General features: G+C 45.4%; 1 protein-coding gene across 4 annotated transcripts in view; it reads left to right on the forward strand.

The window, feature by feature from the left end:
- IGSF9 (immunoglobulin superfamily member 9) overlaps positions 1-17,999 on the forward strand; it is a 192,262-nt gene that overhangs the window by 112,612 nt on the left and 61,651 nt on the right. For all 4 annotated transcript variants that reach the window (XM_068253556.1, XM_068253553.1, XM_068253555.1 and 1 more), the window contains one exon: positions 9,538-9,689. In XM_068253556.1, coding sequence (XP_068109657.1) covers positions 9,538-9,689 — 152 coding nt within the window. The remainder of the gene's footprint in view (positions 1-9,537; positions 9,690-17,999) is intronic.

Raw genomic sequence — 17,999 nt, forward strand, 5'->3', positions numbered from 1 at the left:
ACTCTGCTTCATTTACTCTATCCTCTCCTGACATACTCTGCACTGCTGCTGGAGCACTCTTCTCTATTCACTCTGTCCTCTCCTGATATACTCTGCACTGCTGGAGCACTCTGCTCCATTCACTCTGTCCTCTCCTGACATACTCTGCACTGCTGGAGCACTCTGCTCCATTCACACTGCCCTCTCCTGACATACTCTGCACTGCTGGAGCACTCTTCTCCATTCACTCTGCCCTTTCCTGACATACTCTGCACTGCTGGAACACTCTTCTCCATTCACTCTGTCCTCTCCTGACATACTCTGCACTGCTGGAGCACTCTGCTCCATTCACTTTGTCCTCTCCTGATATACTCTGCACTGCTGGAACACTCTGCTTCATTCACTCTGTCCTTTCCTGACATACTCTGCACTGCTGGAGCACTCTGCTCCATTCACTCTGTCCTCTCCTGATATACTCTGCACTGCTGGAGCACTCTGCTCCATTCACTCTGTCCTCTCCTGATATACTCTGCACTGCTGGAACACTCTGCTTCATTCACTCTGTCCTCTCCTGATATACTCTGCACTGCTGAAACACTCTGCTTCATTCACTCTGTCCTCTCCTGATATACTCTGCACTGCTGGAACACTCTGCTTCATTCACTCTGTCCTCTCCTGACATACTCTGCACTGCTGGAGCACTCTGCTCCATTCACTCTGCCCTCTCCTGACATACTCTGCACTGCTGGAGCACTCTGCTCTATTCACTCTGTCCTCTCCTGACATACTCTGCGCTGCTGCTGGAGCACTCTGTTCCACTTACTCTGCCTTTTCCTGACATACTCTGCACTGCTGCTGGAGTACTCTACTGTATTAACTCTGTCCTCTCCTGACATTCTCTGCGCTGCTGCTGGAGCACTCTGCTCCATTCACTCTGTCCTCTCCTGACATACTCTGCATTGCTGCTGGAGCACTCTGCTCCATTCACTCTGTCCTCTCCTGACATACTCTGCACTGCTGGAGCACTCTGCTCCATTCACACTGCCCTCTCCTGACATACTCTGCACTGCTGGAGCACTCTTCTCCATTCACTCTGCCCTTTCCTGACATACTCTGCACTGCTGGAACACTCTTCTCCATTCACTCTGTCCTCTCCTGACATACTCTGCACTGCTGGAGCACTCTGCTCCATTCACTTTGTCCTCTCCTGATATACTCTGCACTGCTGGAACACTCTGCTTCATTCACTCTGTCCTTTCCTGACATACTCTGCACTGCTGGAGCACTCTGCTCCATTCACTCTGTCCTCTCCTGATATACTCTGCACTGCTGGAGCACTCTGCTCCATTCACTCTGTCCTCTCCTGATATACTCTGCACTGCTGGAACACTCTGCTTCATTCACTCTGTCCTCTCCTGATATACTCTGCACTGCTGAAACACTCTGCTTCATTCACTCTGTCCTCTCCTGATATACTCTGCACTGCTGGAACAATCTGCTTCATTCACTCTGTCCTCTCCTGACATACTCTGCACTGCTGGAGCACTCTGCTCCATTCACTCTGCCCTCTCCTGACATACTCTGCACTGCTGGAGCACTCTGCTCTATTCACTCTGTCCTCTCCTGACATACTCTGCGCTGCTGCTGGAGCACTCTGTTCCACTTACTCTGCCTTTTCCTGACATACTCTGCACTGCTGCTGGAGTACTCTACTGTATTAACTCTGTCCTCTCCTGACATTCTCTGCGCTGCTGCTGGAGCACTCTGCTCCATTCACTCTGTCCTCTCCTGACATACTCTGCATTGCTGCTGGAGTACTCTGCTGTATTCACTCTGTTCTCTCCTGATATACTCTGCACTGCTGCTGGAGCACTCTGTTCCACTTACTCTGCCCTTTCCTGACATACTCTGCACTGCTGGAGCACTCTGCTCCATTCACTCTGTCCTCTCCTGACATACTCTGCATTGCTGCTGGAGTACTCTGCTGTATTCACTCTGTTCTCTCCTGATATACTCTGCACTGCTGCTGGAGCACTGCTCCATTCACTCTGTCCTCTCCTGACATACTCTGCACTGCTGGAGCACTCTGCTCCATTCACTTTGTCCTCTCCTGACATACTCTGCACTGCTGGAGCACTCTGCTCCATTCACTCTGTCCTCTCCTGACATACTCTGCACTGCTGGAGCACTCTTCTCCATTCACTCTGTCCTCTCCTGACATACTCTGCACTGCTGGAGCACTCTGCTCCATTCACTCTGTCCTCTCCTGACATACTCTGCACTGCTGGAGCACTCTTCTCCATTCACTCTGTCCTCTCCTGACATACTCTGCACTGCTGCTGGAGTACTCTGCTGTATTCTCTCTGTTCTCTCCTGATATACTCTGCACTGCTGCTGGAGCACTCTGTTCCACTTACTCTGCCCTTTCCTGACATACTCTGCACTGCTGCTGGAGCACTCTGCTCCATTCACTCTGTCCTCTCCTGACATAGTCTGCACTGCTGGAACACTGCTTCATTCACTCTGTCCTCTCCTGACATACTCTGCACTGCTGGAGCACTCTGCTCCATTCACTCTGTCCTCTCCTGACATACTCTGCACTGCTGGAGCACTCTTCTCCATTCACTTTGTCCTCTCCTGACATACTCTGCACTGCTGCTGGAGCACTCTGCTGTATTCACTCTGTTCTCTCCTGACATACTCTGCACTGCTGCTGGAGCACTCTGTTCCACTTACTCTGCCCTTTTCTGACATACTCTGCACTGCTGCTGGAGAACTCTGCTCCATTCACTCTGTCCTCTCCTGACATACTCTGCACTGCTGGAACACTCTGCTCCATTCACTCTGTCCTCTCCTGACATACTTTGCACTGCTGGAGCACTCTGCTTCATTCACTCTGTCCTCTCCTGATATACTCTGCACTGCTGGAACACTCTGCTCCATTCACTCTGTCCTCTCCTGATATACTCTGCACTGCTGGAGCACTCTGCTTTATTCTCTCTGTCATCTCCTGACATACTCTGCGCTGCTGCTGGAGCACTCTGTTCCACTTACTCTGCCTTTTCCTGACATACTCTGCACTGCTGCTGGAGTACTCTGCTGTATTCACTCTGTTCTCTCCTGACATACTCTGCACTGCTGGAGCACTCTGCTCTGTTCACTCTGTCCTCTGCTGACATACTCTGCACTGCTGGAACACTCTGCTCCATTCACTCTGTCCTCTCCTGACATACTCTGCACTGCTGCTGGAACCCTCTGCCTCATTCACTCTGTCCTCTCCTGACATACTCTGCGCTGCTGCTGGAGCACTCTGCTGTATTCACTCTTTCCTTTCCTGACATCCTCTGCGCTGCTGCTGGAGCACTCTGCTCCATTCACTCTGTCCTCTCCTGACATACTCTGCACTGCTGCTGGAGCACTCTGCCTTTTCCTGACATACTCTGCACTGCTGCTGGAGTACTCTGCTGTATTCACTCTGCCCTCTCCTGACATACTCTGCACTGCTGCTGGAACGCTCTGCTCCATTCACTCTGCCCTTTCCTGACATACTCTGCACTGCTGAAGCACTCTGCTCCATTCACTCTGCCCTTTCCTGACATACTCTGCACTGCTGCTGGTACACTCTTCTCCATTCACTCTGTCCTCTCCTGACATACTTTGCACTGCTCTATTCACTCTGTCCTCTCCTGAAATACTCTGCACTGCTGCTGGAGCACTCTGTTTAATTTACTCTGTCCTCTCCTGACATACTTCGCACTGCTGGGGCACTCAGCTCCATTCACTCTGTCTTCTCCTGACATACTCTGCACTGCTGGAGCACTCTGCTCCATTCACTCTGTCCTCTCCTGACATACTCTGCACTGCTCTATTCATTCTGTCCTCTCCTGACATACTCTGCACTGCTCTATTCATTCTGTCCTCTCCTGACATACTCTGCACTGCTCTATTCATTCTGTCCTCTCCTGACATACTCTGCACTGCTCTATTCATTCTGTCCTCTCCTGACATACTCTGCATTGCTGAAACACTCTGCTCCATTCACGCTGCCCTTTCCTGACCTACTCTGCACTGCTGGAGCACTCTGCTTCATTCACTCTGCCCTCTCCTGACATACTCTGCACTGCTGGAGCACTCTGCTTCATTCACTCTGCCCTCTCCTGACATACTCTGCACTGCTGGAGCACTCTGCTTCATTCACTCTGCCCTCTCCTGATATACTCTGCACTGCCGCTGGAGCACTCTTCTCTATTCACTCTGCCCTCTCCTGACATACTCTGCACTGCTGGAGCACTCTGCTTCATTCACTCTGCCCTCTCCTGACATACTCTGCACTGCTGGAGCACTCTGCTCCATTCACTCTGTCCTCTCCTGACATACTCTGCACTGCTGGAGCACTTTACTCTTTGCACTCTGTCCTCTCCTGACATATTCTTCACTGCTCGAACACTCTGCTTTATTCACTCTATTCTCTCCTGACATACTCTGCACTGCTGCTGGAACACTCTGCTCCATTCACTCTGTCCTCTGCTGACATACTCTGCACTGCTGGAGCACTCTTCTCCACTCACTCTGTCCTCTCCTGACATACTCTGCACTGCTGGAGCAGTCTGCTCCATTCACTCTGTCCTCTCCTGATATACTCTGCACTGCTGGAGCACTCTGCTCCATTCACTCTATTCTCTCCTGACATACTCTGTACTGCTGCTGGAGCACTCTTCTCTATTCACTCTGTCCTCTCCTGACATACTCTGCACTGCTGGAGCATTTTACTCTTTTCACTCTGTCCTCTCCTGACATATTCTTCACTGCTGGAACACTCTGCTCCATTCACTCTGCCCTCTCCTGACATACTCTGCACTGCTGGAGCACTTTACTCTTTGCACTCTGTCCTCTCCTGACATACTCTGCACTGCTGGAACACTCTGCTCCATTCACTCTGCCCTCTCCTGATATACTCTGCACTGCTGGAACACTCTGCTTCATTCACTCTGTCCTCTCCTGATATACTCTGCACTGCTGGAACACTCTGCTTCATTCACTCTGTCCTCTCCTGATATACTCCGCACTGCTGGGGCACTCTGCTCCATTCACTCTGTCTTCTCCTGACATACTCTGCACTGCTGGAGCACTCTGCTCCATTCACTCTGTCCTCTCCTGACATACTCTGCACTGCTCTATTCATTCTGTCCTCTCCTGACATACTCTGCACTGCTCTATTCATTCTGTCCTCTCCTGACATACTCTGCACTGCTCTATTCATTCTGTCCTCTCCTGACATACTCTGCACTGCTCTATTCATTCTGTCCTCTCCTGACATACTCTGCACTGCTGAAACACTCTGCTCCATTCACGCTGCCCTTTCCTGACCTACTCTGCACTGCTGGAGCACTCTGCTTCATTCACTCTGCCCTCTCCTGACATACTCTGCACTGCTGGAGCACTCTGCTCCATTCACTCTATTCTCTCCTGATATACTCTGCACTGCCGCTGGAGCACTCTTCTCTATTCACTCTGCCCTCTCCTGACATACTCTGCACTGCTGGAGCACTCTGCTTCATTCACTCTGCCCTCTCCTGACATACTCTGCACTGCTGGAGCACTTTACTCTTTGCACTCTGTCCTCTCCTGACATATTCTTCACTGCTCGAACACTCTACTTTATTCACTCTATTCTCTCCTGACATACTCTGCACTGCTGCTGGAACACTCTGCTCCATTCACTCTGTCCTCTGCTGACATACTCTGCACTGCTGGAGCACTCTTCTCCACTCACTCTGTCCTCTCCTGACATACTCTGCACTGCTGGAGCAGTCTGCTCCATTCACTCTGTCCTCTCCTGACATACTCTGCACTGCTGGAGCAGTCTGCTCCATTCACTCTGTCCTCTCCTGATATACTCTGCACTGCTGGAGCACTCTGCTCCATTCACTCTGTCCTCTCCTGACATACTCTGCACTGCTGGAGCACTTTACTCTTTGCACTCTGTCCTCTCCTGACATATTCTTCACTGCTGGAACACTCTGCTCCATTCACTCTGCCCTCTCCTGACATACTCTGCACTGCTGGAGCACTTTACTCTTTGCACTCTGTCCTCTCCTGACATACTCTGCACTGCTGGAGCACTCTTTTTCATTCACTCTGTCCTCTCCTGACATACTCTGCACTGCTGGAACACTCTGCTCCATTCACTCTGCCCTCTCCTGATATACTCTGCACTGCTGGAACACTCTGCTTCATTCACTCTGTCCTCTCCTGATATACTCTGCACTGCTGGAACACTCTGCTTCATTCACTCTGTCCTTTCCTGATATACTCTGCACTGCTGGAACACTCTGCTCCATTCACTCTGTCCTCTCCTGATATACTCTGCACTGCTGGAGCATTTTTACTCTTTTTACTCTGTCCTCTCCTGACATATTCTTCACTGCTGGAACACTCTGCTCCATTCACTCTATTCTCTCCTGACATACTCTGCACTGCTGGAGCACTCTGCTCCATTTACTCTGTCCTCTCCTGACATACTCTGCACTGCTGCTGGAGCACTCTTCTCTATTCACTCTGTCCTCTCCTGACATACTCTGCACTGCTGGAACACTCTGCTCCATTCACCCTGTTCTCTCCTAACATACTCTGCGCTGCTAATGGGGGGTAACTATATGCTTGTGAGGAGACCTGGGTGGCCCATCATTCAGCTCTGGGGCCCCGGGTGCACAAAACTATGCTCAACGATTTCATTGGTTTATTAGAGGTTTCATGCTAAAGTCTATTAAAATCTATGTGTAGTGTGTAGCAGGAATATACTGTATATCTTTCTGATCAGATTCTGATCTGAGTTACATCTATCTTTTGGCCAAATCCGGTGCCAATCTGTAATTGCACCGTAATGGTGTATGTAGCTTGGAACTGCGCTAATTTCAGCATCTCATTGACCATCTCTATTGTTTAACACCGATCCTTATCCTTTTTAACCCTCATCTCCTGACCTACCTTCTGCTGGAGAACTTAGCTTGTTCTACTATCCATCTCCCCTCCCCTGAAATCCTCTGCTGTTGTTGAAGGTCTACTGTTAAGGTAGCCAGGCTGAAATTTGTTGTATTTGTTGTTCGCACATGCTGCAAAATGTATTGCCGACTTTCTTGATCGAGTACATGGTGGTAACAGCGTGTGATTTCGGGACAAGTGAGGAATACGACAAAACTCCCTGGGCTATCCCCCCCAATGTTAAATGTTCCTCCTGGTGCCCAGTGCAAGTTATACATTACCTGTCTGTAGCCGCCGCTTGTCCTCCACTGGCTCCAGGCCTTCTCTGTTCTCCATAGACTCGTGTCCCACGTGATTGCCTAGTAAGGGTACGTGTGTGAAGTCAGATTTCACACATGCGCCCACATTCCTAAGCAACCACGTGGGACACACGTCTATGGAGAACGGAGGGAGCCTGGATCCAGCGGAGGACAAGAGGCAGCTACAGACAGGTAATGTATAACTTGCACCGGATGGGTTGGGATACATTAAACATTAGAGGGAAAGCATTGGGATGCGGCGTCATAAGGCCGATTCCGGATTAATTTCAGCCTGAAGTCGATCAGGGATCGGCCTGCGCTGTGTGGCTTCCCAAAAATCTCTCTTTAATCAGATTTGATGTCGAATCTGCCCATCATCGCTAGATGTATGGCTACCTTTAGGGCCCTTTCACACCAGAGGGATTTTTCGGCGTTTTAACGCCACGGCTGAAGTTGGCGTTTTGCTAGGTAAAAAAAAGTCCATAGACTTTCATTTTACCTTTCACATCTAACTCGGCGTTTTGGAGCGTTGCGTTTCAACGCTCCCAGGAGCTTTTTCAGGGCTGTTTACAGCCGAAGTTGGCTGTTGGCGCTTCAATGATAGTCAATGGAAAACGCCAACTTCAGCGTTTTCAAAGCCTTTTCAAAGCGTTTTCAAAGCGTTTTACATCTATCTTGTTCACTTATTTTTATAGAAGAAAAAAAAAAGGACGTTTTCATATGGGCTGTAAAACTCTTTCAAAAGGCTTTGAAAACGGTTTGAAAACGCTATGTATTGGCGTTAGGCAAAAGGCTGACTTTCAGCCTTTTCTACCGCAGCCTCTAGTGTAAAAGTGCTTTCTATCTCTGCTTGCTATTGCACCTGTAGCATGAACAGATTCCCTCATTATTTGAACAGGAAGTGACTAAGCTCCCTTCTTCATAGCAGCAGACTGTAACATTGTTATAGTGAGTACACAGCACACAAGAGCAGTGCAGACAATGGCGCTCAGCTCTTGGCTTTCAGGATTACCTGGTTTGCCTTGCACGAAAGACGGTTAGTTAATTCCAGTCACAAGAGATGTTTATTGTCGCATCAAATGACTTCTCTGCTTGTTCAGCTTTGTCTTTCTTTCCATTCAGTGACTGGGAGTAAACAGTCATTCCACCAACAAATGATTCTTCAATGTTTGGTGGAGGTTGCAAAGTTAGTCCAGCTAACAGTCTATGGCCTCAATTCACTAAGCGTTATCGAACACTTTATCGAACGTTTGATAATTTACCTCATGGGTGAAATCTAATTTTGAATTCACTAAGGTGTTATAGATTTCTTGAACGTTATAACACCTTAGTGAATTCAAAATTCGATTTTTACCCATGAGGTAAATTATCAAATGTTTGATAAAGTGTTTCATAAAGATCAGTGAATTGAGGCCTTTGTTTCTTTTTGGGACTCTGATGGGAAGATCTCTCCACTTCCAGGGTTCCAACTCTACACAGTTGGCACTGCATTACAATGGGCCCACAATATTATTGCTTGAAGTTTTATTTATGCAATATTAAGCTAGGCGTACACTATAAAATTTGTGGTAGTTCAGGGACACACTATTGTTGTTTACCTGGTGTGCCTCCTTGCATCACAAGATACACACAGTCCCTACTTACAAACAACTCAATTTACTTTTCAGGAAGACAAAATTGTCCTCATGTACAACATATACAATACTGTTTTTATTACATATTTTTGTTATAAAATGTCACAATATTGTATTAATGGTTATACGTAGTTTTAAACACTTTAAAAGGACATTGAAAACTACCAAAAACATTGTTTATACTACATGTCCAAAACCAGAGTTCTCTAAAAAGAAGTAATTTATCCACGTTTCACCATGTTTAACACAGGATGCAACTCTACATACAAATTCATCTTATACACAATCTCACAGAACATGTTTGTAAGTAGGGGATTGCCTGTATGGGACCAGATGTCAGCAGAAATTTACACTGGGTGGGTAACAAACCTTATACAGATATAAATTGCTTACTGCCCAGGCCTACGTTGCCACCCCATTCGCACCGGCACTGATCACAATTCTTACAGGTATTTTGGTCAATATTACCATCAAAAATAAAATTATTTTAGTAGATTAGACTACGGTAGTTTTTAGTAGATTTTCAATAGATTCAGAGTATTTATCAAATTTTCACTTTTTGTAACAAGTAATATCTCCATTGTTTATGTGATAAATGTATGTATAGTATTACATTGGAGTGCAGTAAACTCTTTTCTTCACAGCTCCACCTGCTTTCCGTGAGACTCCACCCATGTCGGTGGAAGTTCGTGTTGGAGACACACTGACACTTACGTGCCTGGCATATGGAAACCCCCAGCCAGTGGTCTCCTGGAGGAGGGACGATGTGGTCATAGAGAATGAGGACAAGATCCAGGTAAGAAAACAAAGATGGATCATTTCCAAGCTGCACAGATCTGAGAACTGTCTGCAGACATACCAAGGCTGTGGTTGTTGGTAGTCTACTTATACTTGAGTGTGCTCAAAACAACGTGATAAATTATCCAGTTTACATACATTACTAATTTTATTTTTGTTTTAAAAAACAAGAATGTCACCTATATCATTTAGATTACAAACATAACTCCTCCGTATCCATACTCCATAGTCAGCATTTAGTAATCCTTGATCAGGAAAAAAAAGAATGAAGCCCATGGTGGACTAGAAGGTCACCTCCTCCATAGCCTCCTGATAAAGGTCGTTGTCTTTAGGGTCCCTCCCGTTCCCTGGTCCTCTAAGTATTTGACTTGATCCCTCTGTATATCTGTCTGGAAGTCTCCCCCAGCAGTGACGATGGGTACAGAACTGTGCAGGCGTGAGTTCCAAACTGCGTGTGCACAACTGAAGGAGGCGCTCATCCTAAGGCTCTTTCTCTCACTGCGCATGTGCAGCTCGAGGCTCGCATTTCTGCAGTTCAGAATCTTTTGGCGCTGTTTGGGTGAATTTCTAGGAGGCTGAGGTGTGAAGAGTATGGGGAAGACAACAAGCAGCACCAGACTTCTCTGGAAAAGGTAATCTTGACTTCCATGGGATTTATTAAATAGATTTTTCTAGATTCAGGCTACTGAGTGCTGAGGATACAAATCAGGGATAATGAGTAGGGCACAGAGATAAGGATTGAAGAGGGAATATTTATAAACAAGAAGGGGGATTTGCAGTACTGAGAATAACAGGAACCAGCACAAACTGTAGCTAATTTGCTATCAGTATAAGCATAGCGTAACAGCTTACAGTGGTTTGCAAAAGTATTCGGCCCCCTTGAAGTTTTCCACATTTTGTCATATTACTGCCACAAACATGAATCAATTTTATCGGAATTCCACATGAAAGACCAATACAAAGTGGTGTACACGTGAGAAGTGGAACGAAAATCATACATGATTCCAAACATTTTTTACAAATAAATAATTGCAACGTGGGGTGTGTGTAATTATTTAGCACCCTGAGTCAATACTTTGTAGAACCACCTTTTGCTGCAAATACAGCTGCCAGTCTTTTAGGGTATGTCTCTACCAGCTTTGCACACCTAGAGACTGAAATCCTTGCCCATTCTTCTTTGCAAAACAGCTCCAGCTCAGTCAGATTAGATGGACAGCGTTTGTGAACAGCAGTTTTCAGATCTTGACACAGATTCTCGATTGGATTTAGATCTGGACTTTGACTGGGCCATTCTAACACATGGATATGTTTTGTTTTAAACCATTCCATTGTTGCTCTGGCTTTATGTTTAGGGTTGTGGTCCTGCTGGAAGGTCAACCTCCGCCCCAGTCTCAAGTCTTTTGCAGACTCCAAGAGGTTTTCTTCCAAGATTGCCATGTATTTGGCTCCATCCATCTTCCCATCAACTCTGACCAGCTTCCCTGTCCCTGCTGAAGAGAAGCACCCCGAGAGCATGATGCTGCCACCACCATATTTGACAGTGGGGATAGTGTGTTCAGAGTGATGTGCAGTGTTAGTTTTCCACCACACATAGCGTTTTGCGTTTTGCATAAAAAGTTCCATTTTGGTCTCATCTGACCATAGCAACTTCTTCCACATGTTTGCTGTGTCCCCCACATGGCTTGTGGCAAACTGCAAACGGGACTTCTTATGCTTTTCTGATAACAATTATTTTGTAGCAGGATAACAGAGGAGCCAGAAAGAGTAAAATTAATTAAAATCGTTAAAAAGGGCGAAGTGGGTGGACTCACCTCCCTTCTGGAAGAAATGGCCGGACAACGGGCAAGTTACTTGCAGTTTAAAGTAACATTTAATAATAACTCCAAAAGTGCAACGCGTTTCACGGGTAACAGTCCAGCTTCTTCAGGCAAGCGATTTTTGGAGGGTACACTGTCTGGTCAAGAGCTAAGTATAGCGCCTCTGTCTAACTTCTTAGACCTGAGCGGGGTCAGGTTATAATTCTCCCCGCCTGCTCGCCTAGTGGTTGCCTTTGTGGCGACCTACCTTTGTGAGTATAATCACCTTCTTTATCACCAGATACCATTACATTAACATACAACATCATATCGGACTCTCGGTTTCCCTCTCTTTACATTTCTGATAACAATGGCTTTCTTCTTGCCACTTTTCCATAAAGGCCAACTTTGTGCAGTGCATGACTAATAGTTGTCCTATGGACAGATTCCCCCACCTGAGCTGTAGATCTCTGCAGCTCGTCCAGAGTCACCATGGGCCTCTTGACTGCATTTCTGATCAGCGCTTTCCTTGTTTGGCCTGTGAGTTTAGGTGGACAGCCTTGTCTTGGTAGGTTTACAGTTGTGCCATACTCCTTCCATTTCTGAATGATCGCTTGAACAGTGCACCGTGTGATGTTCAAAGCTTTGGAAATCTTTTTGTAGTCTAAGCCTGCTTTAAATTCTCAATGACTTTATCCCTGACCTGTCTGGTGTGTTCTTTGGACTTACACATAGCTGCACTTTATTTAGTCATTAGCACTCATCAGGCAATGTCTATGGGCAACTGACTGCACTCAGACCAAAAGGGGCTGAATAATTACGCACACCCCAGTTTGCAGTTATTTATTTGTAAAAAATGTTTGGAATCATGTATGATTTTCGTTCCACTTCTCCCGTTCATGGGGAATTCCAATAAAATTGATTCATGTTTGTGGCATAATATGACAAAATGTGGAAAACTTCTAGGAGGCCGAATACTTTTGCAAACCACTATATACTATACATACTGTGCCTGACATGTCAGTATCTTAAAAAAAAAGTATAATAAACAATAGCAAAAACACATTGCATTAATGATAAGGCCCCATTTTAAACACAGAGCTGTTTCCCCTAATAGACAACTGAAGTGATAGGGATACGGAGGCTGCCAAATGTATTTTTTTTTTCAACAATACATGTTGCTTGGCAGTCCTGCTGATTTATTTGGCTGCAGTAGTGTCTAAAGGTCCGTACACACGCCGGACTGGAGGCAACGACTGGTCCGTCGTCACCTCCCGCTGGGTGGGCGTTCCAGCGACAGTCCGGCGTGTGTACAGTCTGTCTGCAGACTGATAAGGCTGTTTCTGAGCGATCCGCCCGGCGGACTGTACACACGCCGGACTGTCGCTGGAACGCCCACCCAGCTGGAGGTGACGACGGACCCGTCGTTGCCTCCAGTCCGGCGTGTGTACGGACCTTTAATCACACACCTGAAACAAGCATGCAGCTAATCTTGTCAGATTTTTGTCAGAAACATTTGATCGGGATGCTTGTTCAGGGTCTATGACAATGAGTATTAGAGGCAGAGGATCAGCAGGGCAGCCAGGCAATTTGCATTGTTTAACCACTTCACCCCAAGGCGGTTTTTACCCTAACGGACAAGAGCGATTTTCACCTTTCAGTGCTCTTCCCTTTCATTTGCCAATAGTTTAATCACTACTAATCACAATGAATGGATCTATATCTTGTTTTTTTCACCACAAATTGGGCTTTTTGGGGTTGATATTTGTTTTCAGTAATTACTATATTTTCTATGCATTTTAAAGGGAAATACAAGGAAAAAATGAAAAAGTACACTATTTCTCCAAATACATCCCCTATGGTTTTAATATAAACACTGCTACTGTACATAAAATCCACACATTTTATCTGCCCATTTGTCCTGGTTATCACAAGATTTTAATTATGTCCCTAGTACAAAGTATGCTGACAATATATCGTTTTGAAATAAAGGTGTATTTTTTTGGTAGGTTTTTTTTCACAATTTTCACGTGCATGTGCACGGGGATGCACGTGCACCCTCGGGAGCGCGCACGTGCACGCACACAGCGGCAGCAGCACTGTCTGACTTATAAAAAAATTCCTGGAGCCATTAAGAGGCCCTAGCAGGACGTTTTTATAAGTCAGCATGTCATTAAGTGGTTAAAATGAAATAAATATGGCAGCCTCCATACCCCTCTCAGTTCAGGTGTCTTTTAACCACTAGCCACATCAGCGGCAGTATATCTATGCCCCGTGGTTACTCTCTAACTGCTCCAGGGGCGTAGATAATTGTCTTCTTGTTTATATGGGCGGCAGGCGCAAATGCCCCCGACTCTCTTCGCCCCCCCTCCGTGGCGATGTACTAGACAATAATCAGTTAATGGGAACACGGCTCCCATTCATTGAACCAAGTGCAGGTATAAATGAGATGCCTGCGGTCAGTGTTCTCCCCAGGCTCTTTTAGCCGGGTGCTCCACCCGGCTAGATTTGGTGACCACCCGGCTGTCATCGGCTCACCTCCTCACATCCTCCTATGCTGTAAGCAGAGTTGCCCTGCATTTTCATCTCGTCCCACCCGGCTGCTTTTTCATGCCACCCGGCTACTATTTCATGCCACCCGGCTGGAAAAAAATTCTGGGGAGAACACTGCCTGCGGTCATTGTAATACCAAAAGTAACACAGCCATGCAATACTTCCTGTTATCAGGAAGATAATGTGTGAGGACATCTTGTGGCTAAATAGTAAAATTATACCTACATACTTTTTTTTGCACCTACTCATGCAATTAAAATTAACCCCTTACCTCCCACATTCTCCCATAGTTACCCCAAAAAAAGTTTGCATTAAAAAACAAAAAAAACAAAACATAAATAGTTACCTTAGGGCAGTGATGGCTAACCTTTCAGAGGCCGAGTGCCCAAACTGTGACCTAACATCGACTTATTTGTCACTGACTGCCAATGGGGGGGGGTTGCGCCGAAAAATGGGCGTGACCATGACATTGTATGGGCGGAGTTAATGTAATGATGTAACAACGAGGCATAAGAAAGCAGTGTTTCCGCCATGATGTGGTGAAACGAGGATTCGCATCATGGGTGTGCAGAAACTGTGTGATGCTTTTTATTAGTATACCCGCCGTAACCCCAAAGCAGCAAATATAGCCAACTATGACCATTAAATAATAAATGCAGCAACAGTTACCCCAGACACCAGAAAATAAACGCAATGTGGGCAACATTTCAGCAGAAAATAACGCAATGTTGGTAACATTTCAGCAGAAAATCATGCAATGTGGGCAACATTTCAGCAGAAAATAATGCAGTGGGTAACATTTTAGCAGAAAATAAGCAGTGGGCAACATTTCACCAGAAAATAAATGCAGTTTCACCAGAAAATAAACACAGTGGGCAACATTTTACCTGCAAAAAAGGAATGTACTCACCTGACAGAAGTCTCCAGTACAGGGCTTCGGACGCCATCTTCCCGTAGCCCTGCTCTGCCTCCCGGGAGTCTGCGGGCTGGAGCGGGGCTGCCGGCTATGAACTGACGCAGTGTCTAGTAGACGCTGCGGCCAGTTCGTGCAGTTCATAGCGCAGCAGCGTTGCCGTGCCAGCAGATTCGGCTACGCGTGCCATAGGTTCGCCAACGCTGCCTTAGGGACTGAACTTTTTTAATATGTATGTCAAGAGGGTATATTACTGTTATTTTTGAAAGTATGGGCTTGTAACTAGTGATGGACGCAAAACTGAAAAAATGCACCTTTCCAAATAAATTGTACTAGGAAAATATTTTAAACGTTGTAAATGGGACAAATGGGCAAATAAAATAGGTGGGTTTTAATTTCAGTAGCATGATTTATTTTAAATCTATAATGGCCAAAATCTGATAAATAATGTATTTTTCCCATTTTTTTAAAATTATTCTTACCATTAAAATGCATTTAGCATAAAATAATTCTTAGCGAAACATACCACCCAAAACGTCATTGGAGGCGAAAAAAACAAGATATAGATCAAGAAGGGGGAAACGGGTTCCCAGATGTGATAAAACTATGGTTAAAAACAATAAAATGGGAAGTGTGAGGTGGCTTACCTCAATGACGACGAATTCATGTATAAAATGAATTTTAATAAATGCACTGGTAGGTTTCACCTACCAATTGCTGTGACATACTGCACCATTCGGGCTCCCGTTGCCTCTGTGCTTTTTCCCATGTAGGGTGCTCTAACCACCCCAAACAGTCAAATAAGATATAAATCATTTTGTTGTGATTAGTAGTGATAAAGTTAAGGAGGAGTGCTGAAAGGTGAAAATTGCTCTAGTCCACAAGGAGAAAACCCCCTCAGTGGTGACCTCATAGTGTATTTCCACTCTCTCTAAAATCCCTTGCACCCTACAAAAGGCAAAGCACACAGGAAAAAGTAATAGTAACACAACTGGTTTTTTTTCTCCTCTGCAATTGCTATATTTTGAACGATTGAAAGTCCCATTCAGGTGTATTGGATAGTACAGAATCAAATCGCACAAAAAATTTAGCATGCAGTATGTTTACCTTTTTGTATAGCAGAAGGATCAGCACACTCAGTAATATGTTGCAAAACTTTAAGCTCTTTTAATACAAAAAAGTTACCAAAAATGCACTTTGTGTACAACAAGGACCAGCAACTTGCAGTAGATTGGCGCCAAAGACACCCAAAGTCCATCAACTGCCTGCTGGCCAACATGCATAAAGACTCCGTGAGGGAGTAGAGTCCAAGATCCACACTTCCCAGAAGCCCGTCTTCAAGCCAATAAATGTGCACCCAAACAAAGCAAGCAAACCTACCAAATATATACCCTCAAACAGCCAATCCCAGAAGACCAATCAAATTCAAAATATCCAATCACAAACCTTTCCTGTAGAGGACCTGATGGAAGACTATGGACATACCAAAAATCACATGACCTTCACCCAAAATGCATATGCATGCATTGGTATGTCCATAGTCTTCTAGTCACCTATCTTCTGAAAGTTGCTGGTCCTTGTTGTACACAAAGTGCATTTTTTCTAAACTTTTTTGTATTAAAAGAGCTTAAAGTTTTGCAACATATTACTGAGTGTGCTGATCCTTCTGCTATACAAATTGTCGATTGCCACCTGGTGCTCTGGTGGCTGGATTGTTGCTTCTTACATACGACTAGGGGAGTGCGGCCAGATACTACTACTTTACTGCAGTATGTTTACCTATTACAGAGGACCAGATTGCATTGGTGTTAATGCAGCACTGCAATTTACATAACTGCTCTGAAGTTTCTACGATAAGCAAACTGCAAATACTCCAAAAATCGTATCAAATCTCATGTAGTGTAAAAGCCGTGAGAAAAAAAATCCTTCCAAAATTAACCATATAGATTTGTGGTATTTTCACAAGCTACAATAACATACATGCGATCACCCTGGTGTTTGTCCTAATCCACTTTTGAACCTCTCCACATCCATCACTGTGAGAAGTGCATTGCATTGTGTGAGCTTTATCTGTAGCCATTCCACTGGACTGCTATCCTGATGACTTTTGTTGTGTAGGAACTTAGGAAGAGCTACAAAGCATTGTACTCTCTGCAGTAAATTACTCATGCAGAAATAGGCAAAGAGAAGGTGCACTAAACTCCGGCAAAGGTGCTGTGTGCAGGGAGTGCACAACAATTTTACCGTTAGTAGTGCAGGGGGAGCACTAGCCGTTAACCCTCAGCAGCATAAGGTTCATTACCATAGCACATGGAGCTAAGGGCTCTTTCACATTTACTCTGTTCTGTTGTGTCACACAAAAATGCCCCATCGCAGAAGCAGTTATAGCCCTGTGGGGCTTATCACATTGAATGTGGTGCGGCATGGCGGATTTCGTCAACACAACGCAAGAGTATCTGTGCATCATGCACAGTTAACCTGGAAGTGAGGCATACTTTCATTGAAAGGCATGCCTCATTGTATGGTCGCACCACAGCGGTAATGTGCTGTGCAACCTTTTGGTACCTTTGTGGTGCAATTGTAGAAGAATCGCACCACAATGGACTGTTTGAAGTGTAGAAGAGGCCTAAGGGGTAACGACCGGTAAAATTGTTGGCGTTTTAGTGTATCAGGCCCCAGGGCTGTGGAGTCGGAGTCGTGGAGTCGGAGTCGTGGAGTCGGGTAATTTTGGGTGCCTGGAGTCGGAGTCGGGAAAAAATGCACCGACTCCGACTCCTAATGAATTTGTAACTGTAATTAAAATAGAAAATATGATAAAATGTTCTATTTCTCAGATAATAGTCATTAAAAATAATGTATATATACAGTAATAGCTGTGCTTAGTCCACAAAAATGAAATAAACCAATCAAAATTAGTAACTTGTGCTGCTTCAATAAAGCAGTCCCCATATTTTTAAGGTCAGATATATATATATCTGATTGTGACTGTATATATGATGTGTACACAGGAATCTCTTATATATACTAAATAACATCTATGCTGTAA

Source organism: Hyperolius riggenbachi, chromosome 9 (assembly GCF_040937935.1).
Source record: "Hyperolius riggenbachi isolate aHypRig1 chromosome 9, aHypRig1.pri, whole genome shotgun sequence".
Lineage (NCBI taxonomy): Eukaryota > Metazoa > Chordata > Amphibia > Anura > Hyperoliidae > Hyperolius > Hyperolius riggenbachi.